Raw genomic sequence first — 9,574 nt, forward strand, 5'->3', positions numbered from 1 at the left:
ATCAAGAGTGTACTACGGATACTCTCTTGAACAAAAGTAGAGTCGTCGTTCGTTAAGTGGTGGTGGTTGTGCTGCCATTTCATTCTGGTGGTGCTAATCCTTTCTGTGTTGGTGTATTTGGACTAGGGGACTGGGCTAGACCGGAATCTGGAATCCAGATTCTCGACTTTGGACCCAGCAAATCTCTTTTGCACTTGTAAATGCGATGGCGCCCGGACGATCCCAGATCGCCTTCCATCGGATGTCGACCAATCAACAAGGACGGCACTTTCCCCTCTGAGAAGTTCGTGGCAGGAGCGGTTCCGTCTCTCGATTGGCTCTAGTCTCCTTTCGGATAGCAATGGAGACCAATCTGCATGACTGTGCAGTACGTATCCTCGCGAGGGTGTGATAACAGGGGGACAGGTGTGGATGTATTCCGCGTGCCTGCTCCTTCTTCACAACCACGACGTTTCCTGGAAGCTACACCCCTGCTCGCCCACCCAGTCGGAATGAGCTCCCAAGGAAAGACATTGGGTAGCTAAGAAGGTGCGGAGCTACAAGGCAGGTAAACCCCTGCCATGACTGTTAATCTGAAACACGGTGACGAGGAAACAGGGGCCTTCCTTTCCATCTACGTTGACCACAACTGCCCGCCCGCACTTGCACTTGCACTGCTGCAGTCACCAGTGACCACCTACCACCACTTGCTATGTACGGAGTACCTGTTACCACCACCACCACCACCACAATGTAGGTAGGAGCGAAAAAAGGAAGGAGGATGCGCGAAAAACGGAAGATAACATGAGAATAAACATAACGCTCGATTCTGCACGTGAAGCAGTCACAACAGTCATCAATTGCCGCTGATGGGCACAAGGCGCCCAACCTGTAAAGCATCTGCCCACTACCAACCAGACCGCCATCTTTGTTCCCAAGGCCACTGTCTTTTACGGACGTACGCATCTCTTGATCCATGCTGCTCGGACGAACACCGTCAACGCCCACAAACCATGTCCATTGCTGTAAATGGCCTCGGACGACGTGACGGACAAGTGCCGCCTTGCCATGGCCTACAGCCTACGGATACTTCTTCTTTCTATTGTCAAAGACCCAGGCCAGACTGAAGCTCTTCAGGACGTGCATGACAAGCTTCGGGCGACGCCACGCATCTCAACACTAATCATGCGGCTCTGGGGGACTTGACTTCAACTTTGGGCTTGTGGCTCGATCCCGCAGCTTGGCCCCAACTATCGACAGCCCAGTTTCGCAATATTTGCACTGAGGTGCACTCTACGCCCGCCGCTACCTTAGCCACCAGTACTCGGAGATCCATCTTCTCGCCTATTCCGGTCACGACAAAGCCCAGTCTTCGATGGCGCATTCGCAATACCGCCAAAAAAGGCATCGTGGCTCTCGCAGGATGGTCTGTCAACCTTATCCGGGATTTGGGCGGTGGTCCTGCACTTCTGCTTCTTCTACGACGGAACACCGAGGCATGGCCGTTGCCCCCCATCCCCAAGGCCGGACAACGCCACGTCCCTGACCGTTCAATTCACCCGCCCGCTGCAAGAATCTCCAAATCACAATCTCCCCTAATGCCGTCAGCCCTGGGACCCGTCAGACCCCGCCAAGTCAGCGCTGGACACACCCACACATCCTCAGCCTTCCACTGTCCAATTTGGTGGCGGTTTCACCTCACCCATCTAAGATGCCGGCGGCGAGGGCGTTGGCACTCTGGGGGGCTCTTCTCCTCAGCTGTGGAAGACTCATAGCGAAATCTACCATGCTGTGCATCGACAGCCTGACATGACAGGCTCTCGAGTAGGCACGCAAAGGCTCTAGATCCCCTCCTTCAACCGAACCGAAGGAGCCATTAACCAGCGCTATCCAAGCGGCTAGCTCAGTTATCACCACCCAGAAACCCACTTACAGACTGACTGCAATAACCTTGGATTCGCGGACTTCCGGAGAGAACTGCGGAGTAAATTGTGTACCCCCTACAGCAGGCGCAAGTTCTGCTGGTCAAGCCAAGCATTTAAGTCGGCATGTGACGATTCGCAGCGCAGAAAAGATCCTCTGCACTCTGTGTCGACGCTCACGAACTGTAGCGCATTCCTCAGCTGCAGCCAACAATTTGATTGGCTTCGTCTAGCCGAAAGTATTGTCCAGAAAGTTGTGAAGACTGTCCAACGTAGCTGGTCAGGTCCAGGCAGGGGTTCGATTCAGCACGACTCCCGCCATCAAGACTGGCCTGGCGTATGCTTCGTCTTTTCTAGCGATTTCAGTACCTCGAAGTCGGTGTGTTACTACCGAATAGGCCTTTTCTACGATGAATCAGCTCCAATGGCGGCCAGCTCAACACAGCTAATATCCAAGCTAGCTCGGCACACTTGGCAGAAAAAAGGCAAGATCGTCAAAGTTTGGACCAGACAAGTGTGGCAAGCATGTGCTTTGCATGCGTTCCGCGACGCATCATGCTCGTGCTTTTGCCACGCTGATCCTCCACGAAGCTTGCCCTAAAGATCTGCGTAGGAGAAGGGGAAGGGGCCGGGTTATCGGCGGAACGCGATCGATGGGCTAGGGAGGACGAGACGGGGACGGTGAACAAACCTCACCCAGCCCCACGAGCAACACTACGACACTGACACCCACACCGTTCGAGTCTCGACTCGACACAGGAGTGGCATCGCTACGCGCCAAAGTCCCGCTCCTCCGGCTTATTGGAGCTTGCGCAACTGTCCTACATGCCTAAAAAGATCTGTTGACCGAGCTGATCTGCGATGAGGCCGCATGAAGATCTTTGGTCAACGTGATTAGCGAAGGGGAGAGGCACGCTCAACCAAGCTCAAACTCCGGAAACGCGGCTTTTTCTGCGCAGTCTGGACGCGAGCAAAGGAAACACGTTCGTGGTTATCACACGGGGCTATTGCTCTTTTTTCTCACTCGAAGTCTGTCTATGGCCGACGAAGACACCGATCTCTCCCCGACCCTCGCGAGCCTCGAACCAAAGTCGATCCTTAAAAACAGAGACTGGGCTGGATTATGCAGTCAGCTAACTGACAGCTTTGCCGCTACGAGCGGCGCGGTACTAGCCTGTCTGGCCCGTGACATCTTCGTGCTAAAACCGTGGTTTAGCAAGCACGTTTGCCCGCTACAGGGCGCATCAGCAGATTGGTTGGGAAGCGTGCGTGGTTGACAGATGTCGACCCGAGCCTACAACGCCATGTGACGCCAATTCAGTGATTTCTGAGACAATGTAGTCTTCTTCTTTCGAGTTCGTGAGACAGGCGACTGCATGCAAAGTTATGGCAAGCTGCCATTGCTGTGTGAACATAAGCTCCAGTTGCGTATGTCGTTGTCTCAAAGGGCTCTGGCCACCTGTTCCCGAGTCGGCATTAGCTCAAGGGAAATGCTGGGTCATTGAGGTACCAGAATTACCTCTTCGTCATCTCCTGAGGAGAACAACGGCTAACCTGCTCATGGACACAGAGAGATTAGAGGGCAAAGCGTCGCTAGGCCACCCCTTCCGATTCCCCTTCCGTTCTCCAGAACGCTAACGTGGACGGGGACAAGGATTCTCTCAGCCGGCTCTATGTCACTCTGTTGATTGGATCGAAGTTTCGATGATAGTTGTTAGGGAGGTGAAGCTCGACTGATTGCGGCATTGGGCTCGCTAGCTTTTGTCACAAGTTTATTAGGTGGAGAAAGTCAATTCGCCTGGCCTCCCATCCAACCTATCTCATGCATTTCGTCTCATCTCTTTCTGCTTGAGTCGAGAATGATGCTAGGGAAAGGCCCGTAAAGCTCTGGCCGATTTGGGACCATGACCTCTCGAGTATCCCTACCGCTCCATTTCGAGACGACTGGACAGTCACTGGAAGCATCAGGCCGCCGTCCGAAATGCTCTTCGACGATGCTTATAAGGCTTGCGTCGAAGATAAATGAGGGTAGCGAGGGATACTACCCTGCCACGCCTCGGATCCTCGGAAAAGGAGATTGTCCCGCACGTCATGGTAATTCCCTGTTCCCACCGTCTCTTTCTAGGCGTGCCAGGGGAACTGGACCAGTGTCCATAGACAGGTCCAGGCCAGACTCGACAGAGCTCGCCTACAGTAGACAGACTCCATACAGAGTACAGAGTACAGAGTGCGGATACATTAACCTCATCCTGTCGTGAAGTGGGGGATGCACAAGCAAGGAGAGGATATGCAAGTGTTCCTAGCAGATGCGGGCTGGACGGCAAGATGGTCGCATCCAATTTGCAAGGCGCAACACCTTGTTTCCCTCTCTTCTACTACGTAGGCTTCGTAGGTTTCGTCTCATCTACAACGGAGAACTCAGCACACATTGGCCGACCAGGCGAGGGCCTTTGCAAAAGCATCTCAGCGCTCGCTTGTCAGATTAGGCCAAGGATCTGACTGAGTCTATAGGTCACAGCACGTCATTCACGTGAGTCTATCCCGTTCTGCAATACCTACAAAGTAGACTTCCTAAGGGCAGCGTGCAGGGAGGGCGACTTTTGTGAGGAGTTTGAAATCGGCCAAACACAAGTCCAGGGCATCACCGCCCTACCGAGACAACGGCAGGGCTAGTCAGTGCCACTTGGCCATGCGGACGTTCCCCGGCGAGACGAGGCCTTTCGTCCTTTCCAGCTAGCGTCCCGATATGGAAATGATCTTTGAGGGGTTGCATCTCAAAAGCTCACTGTGGCCAAACCCGTTTTTCAACGTGCCAACCTCCATGGTCTCAAAACCCCCCAAATCCACGGATACTACATCCGGCGAGTCGCTGCGGGAATTAACGACAGGCCAACCGCCAACCGGCCAGGGAGCCGGGACAAGCACCGAGTTGCCAGAGGCATGGGGTGCCCCTAATCCCGCAATCCGTTTTCTCGCCATGTTCTTGGACGGTCGAATCCCTACCCATGCCCACTGTTGTACCTGAGAGGATGAGGCTTGAGGCTTGAGGCTTGAGTGAAGCCCATCCGCATCGGAGGTTTAACCCCCAAAGGCGAAACAATGTTTGCCTCCCGTCTCGCCGGCTCGCGTCTGCCGTGCACGCCGTGTCCGCCGGGAACGACTTTTACCATCCCCACCTTTGAAGAGAATTCTGAGTACCTAATAGACGATGATGTTACGCGGATGAAGAGGTGGGGACGGCAGGCACTGAGACGGAGTCAGCAGGACGCATCGCGGAAGAGGGGAAGGGCGAATGGCGGCGTGAGGACTGAACGAGCGGAGAATGGCGAGGCAGACACCAGTTCTGCTTCTGCCACTTAACCCCCCACAGCCGAGGGAGATTGAAACCGCGCTGGGCAAGCGTAGAGGCGGAAATCATCACAATTACAGTGAGCAAAGAAGACCCAAGCAGGGCCCAAGCAGGGTGCCCTCGAGTCTGGAAACGGATCGGTACGAAACGGTAATCAGACGTGTCTCTCTCTCCAGAAACCCTTCCCGCCCTTTCGCCCTGCCCTTTCCCTTTCTCCACAATCAGGGAGATGAGAAATTAAGCGGTTCTCGATGGACCGCGGGGCGCCTTGGCATCAAGCAGAAGGAAAGGCAGCGGGCCAGAAGAAGCTCTACATAGAAGGAAAAGCAAAGCCTCTTCCATTAAAGGTATTCCCAGGATCCGCCTCTTCGCTGTGGCTATTTTCTCCATCTAGGCTTTCGTTCCTTCATGAGCGGACCCTCGCCATATTTTCGGCATTTCCTTCAACTCGGCGTGGGCATCCACATGCAGGCAGAATTCATGGTCTCGGATGCAGGGAGCAAGGTATCAGGACAAGTTGAAGCGTCGTGTTCCCAACTTCCGACAACTTGACAAAAGTTGTCTCGAGATGTTCGGCGTGGCAGGCTGATGTTCTGCCCACCAACCCCACAGCTCATCTGTCTGTAATCCATTTCCCTCCTCCTCACTGTTGTTACCCCCCTTCCTTCGCCTTCAGTCTTGACATGGAGAGTCAGAGTTGGAACTCTAAAGATGAGATGAAAATGATGATTATCATGAAAGCATCATTGAGGAGAGATCATGCCTGTTAGCTATCAATCAAGTTTAGACGATGACGGGTCGGCGGGAACATCCTGAGAAGAAGAGCATAAGAAGCTCGCACAGACGTGAGGGGGTGTGAACTCTGTTGGTCCAAACATGGGATGATCCTGTGATCTGAGCTGCTGCATTAATAACTTGGACTATTAGAGAAACCTTTTTTTATTGCGTTTAGGTTTCTTTCGCTCATCTTTGGGTGTAAGGACATTACTTGATCCGGAACAAAAGGTTTCTGACAAACATGGGACGGAAACCGTCAACCGAATTTGTTTCCCATTCCGATCACACTTCTGGTTGATTGCGAGAATTAGGGCTAGTTTGGACCATGTTGCCTTATTTGACTGCCCAGTGTCTAAATTGAATGGATCTCTCTCGCTATATCCCTTTGTGGGATGATGCCTCTGCCTGGAATGAGCGTTTCAAGGGGATTTGTATTCACTTCTGGAACTTGGAATCTAAGGCATGCCGAACGGGCGAGCGTGACGAATCAGGCAAGAGGCAAAGCAAGAGCAAGAGAAAATGAAATGAGGATGAAAAAAAAAAAAAAAACAAGTCGTGCCAAAAGTTGAACCTCCAGCCCAGCCACACAACGGCGAGGCAGATTTTCTCCCTTGTATCTGGCAGAAAACAAGTTGTCCGAATCCATTTCGAGAAGATAGTCCAAAGGGCAGACTCTAGGAAGGGGAGATAGGGAACAGAGAGGAGGAAGGGAAGACGAAGCTCCACTCTGAACATCTCTCGCTCTTACATTGCGGCGGCTTCACTGCCGCAGTCCGGTTTACGAGTAAGTTATTTTGGCCCAAGTTGGTCTGCGCTGGATTCCGCCGTAATCTCTTTTCTCTCTTTTGCTCTCTCGATTCGTATCTCTTCCTTTCCCGTTTAGGCGTTGCTTGAAGGTAAGTAAGCCCCGAGTAAACGTTCTCTCTCTCTCTCTCTCTTCCATCGTCTTCTCCGAGGCTCTGAGCTCTCTCTCGGTGAGATTTCTTGATACTGTGTGATGTGAAACCGCGGGGGGGGGGGGGGGGCAGGCCCCCTACGATGAATATGAGGCCATTTTGCGAGTCGTTCTTGTTAAAGCTGATGACGATGTACATTCTTCTTCATCTATGATAAACCCTCTTTATTTCTTTCCCATTTCCTTACTCCGTATTCCGGCCCCCATTCCATCTAATTGAGCTTTCCTCAAGGCCCACGCCCGCCCGCACACACACAAGCACACGCACGCCCCCCAACCCCATCACTCCCTCACCATCCACATCCACACATACGCACACGCACACAAGGCTAATCTGGAGTTCCGAGGGACCGATTACACCCTGGCGATTCAATTTAGATATCCTTGTCAAGCTGGTAAGAAATCAAAATGCGGCTGATCTTGAAAGTCACGAGTGGCAGGCACACTGATGCCGGCTTCAGGGTACTTTGTTTGGTTCGTTGATGACTGGAAGTTCGGATCGGGCGAGGGATGGTATATTAGATCAACCAAAAAAGTCCTCACGAGATCTCCAAATGTGGGCTTGCCAAACATCCCAGCAAAGAAAAAGAAGAAGAGAACAATCTGTCGGGGCGGTTCCACCTCCTCCTTCGTGTTTCTCTTCTTCATCTGGAGCTTGCAAAACGGCCCCCAAAGAGTCGCACCTTCCCCCCACCCCCGGCCTTCCCGGCAAAGGTGACGAGCATGAGTGAGATGAGCTACATCGCACTCTCACCGCCAGCCGCTCGGTCGGCCGGCAGGTCTTCCCCCAGATTTGGTTGTCCAATTTCGAAGCAGTGTGGCCGTGTAAGTAAGATGAGATAGGTCCCGGCGATGAACGGCGGTGGGAGTTGTGGGCTGGGAGAGAGGCGCGTGAACGCGTAGACCCTGTCCCCTTCGTGTAATTCATCTACGAGAGAGCACTGCCACGGATAGAGACTGGGCAAAGGGTAGAAGTCGTCAGGATCCGTGAGAGGGAGGTATCCGTAGAGACTGCCATGGCAAGGGCGGTGCAGGGTGATGCTGTGTCCAGCTTTCACCTCTCCTTGAGTTGTTCTGCCCTCTCTCTCGAGTGATCTCTCTCACCATCCTACGGGTCGAGTTCATCTGCAAAGGGAATCTAGACTTTGGTTTGACTCAACGACCGCGTGATACCCGTTCGGCAGTCGGATAGCGAGCGGACATAAGACTCCTTAGCTTCCCTCCCTCCTCCTCCCTCCATGACCACCCCGTCTTCGATGTCCAAGTGAAGAGTTCTGTGTAACTGTGTCCCTCTATCTCCGATGCCCAGACGCGCGATGGAAGAACCCGAAACCTCACAACCATGTACGGCTCCATCTCAAACTTCCCAAGAGGAAGGTAAGTAAAGTACTCTTGGGGGCCGAAAGGGGAAAGGAGCTCGCAGACAGAAAGAGCAAGGAGCTCTGCGAGTCTACCCAAGAAGTGCGGAGCACCTCGGCAACTACCTAGGAAAGAAAGAGAAAGAGAGAGAGGAAAAAGAAATAATGAGCAGAGAGAGAAACAGAGAGAGACGGTTCACAATGTCTTAGACGCTTAAATGCAAATCACCAGAAACATACAATAAAAAATACCGTTCTCCTTCATTTTGCGCAAACACCCTTTCCACCCTTTTCAAAGGTTCCCAAATCCAGGACCGAGGCTTATAGGAGAGACAGTATGGGAAAGAGGGAGGCCGGTTGGTCTGCCGTGCCGCCCCTTTTCCCCCGATTAGGGAGCGGCAGAGAGAAAAGGTTGCATGGGATTTGCATTTCCGGATCTACTGTCTCACGTTTCCCACTGCCCTACTGCTCTCTTTCGAATGTCCCTGATATCAGACATGTCAAAGACGGGTGTGAGCGTCGCGCAACATGTAGCCACGTCGCCCACTGCTGGCAATGCCCAAGATGTATCCCGAGCTTTTTCTTTCTATCGAGAGGAAGTAATGAATGAGTGCTCGAGAACCCAGAGCTTATACGTCCCAGCTCTTCCTTATCTGGGAATTTGAAATCTCTGGTCAGCGGCCGCGTGGACCTATCGTTTTGTACCGTACATCGAAAAAACGGGCGATACAACATTCACACCTCGTGGCAGGTTCTCAAAAAGGGCCGGAAGGGAGGCAGTGTCTCGGTCGATCGGCGAGAGCACGCGGGGAGAAAGAGGAGAGAAGGGGCAGTACTTGATGCAGACATGAACTGGAGCAGAGGAGGATTTGCAATTCTAGTCCATCTAGACCCATCTGTACATTCCCGCTGTCTCAAACCATCTCATGCACATCAACGGCGCCACTTACAACAGGCTGGGCTGACTGCGACATGGCCTATGAGAGACAGTACAGCAGCAGAATATACATAGACGGAGGCGTGAGAGTGGGGGATCAGGAGGGCTCGCTCCCATCATCAGCTTACCTCTGCATCACGGTACGTACGGGCGTGCTCAGGAACAACATAAGCTTGCTTCACCTTCAGACCTACTTCTTGGCAAGACAGGACGAGGCAACCACTCAGCATACAAGGCGCAGTATATGGACCCGTAGATCATTTGCAATGAAAGGTGAAATTCCTTTTACCTCCTAAA

At 52.8% G+C, this 9,574-nt stretch overlaps 4 protein-coding genes across 4 annotated transcripts; all 4 read left to right on the forward strand.

The window, feature by feature from the left end:
- Positions 1-560: 560 nt before the first annotated feature.
- CTAM01_07969 (uncharacterized protein) lies at positions 561-1,008 on the forward strand (the record flags this gene model as incomplete). Its single annotated transcript, XM_060523990.1, has 2 exons — positions 561-732; positions 860-1,008. The coding sequence occupies 2 exons, from the start codon at positions 561-563 to the stop codon at positions 1,006-1,008; spliced, it is 321 nt and encodes a 106-aa protein (XP_060381445.1).
- Positions 1,009-1,824, forward strand: CTAM01_07970 (uncharacterized protein; the record flags this gene model as incomplete). Its single annotated transcript, XM_060523991.1, has 3 exons — positions 1,009-1,119; positions 1,384-1,405; positions 1,691-1,824. The coding sequence occupies 3 exons, from the start codon at positions 1,009-1,011 to the stop codon at positions 1,822-1,824; spliced, it is 267 nt and encodes an 88-aa protein (XP_060381446.1).
- A 3,176-nt stretch (positions 1,825-5,000) lies between these two features.
- On the forward strand, positions 5,001-5,261 carry CTAM01_07971 (uncharacterized protein; the record flags this gene model as incomplete). The annotated part of the gene is made up of 1 exon (XM_060523992.1): positions 5,001-5,261. One exon carries the CDS (start codon positions 5,001-5,003, stop codon positions 5,259-5,261), a length of 261 nt encoding a protein of 86 aa, XP_060381447.1.
- Positions 5,262-7,464: 2,203 nt separating this feature from the next.
- CTAM01_07972 (uncharacterized protein) lies at positions 7,465-7,713 on the forward strand (the record flags this gene model as incomplete). Its single annotated transcript, XM_060523993.1, has 1 exon — positions 7,465-7,713. The coding sequence occupies one exon, from the start codon at positions 7,465-7,467 to the stop codon at positions 7,711-7,713; it is 249 nt and encodes an 82-aa protein (XP_060381448.1).
- Positions 7,714-9,574: the final 1,861 nt, after the last annotated feature.

This window comes from Colletotrichum tamarilloi (assembly GCF_030869305.1).
Source record: "Colletotrichum tamarilloi strain Tom-12 chromosome Unknown Scaffold_26.1, whole genome shotgun sequence".
Taxonomy (NCBI): Eukaryota; Fungi; Ascomycota; class Sordariomycetes; order Glomerellales; family Glomerellaceae; genus Colletotrichum; species Colletotrichum tamarilloi.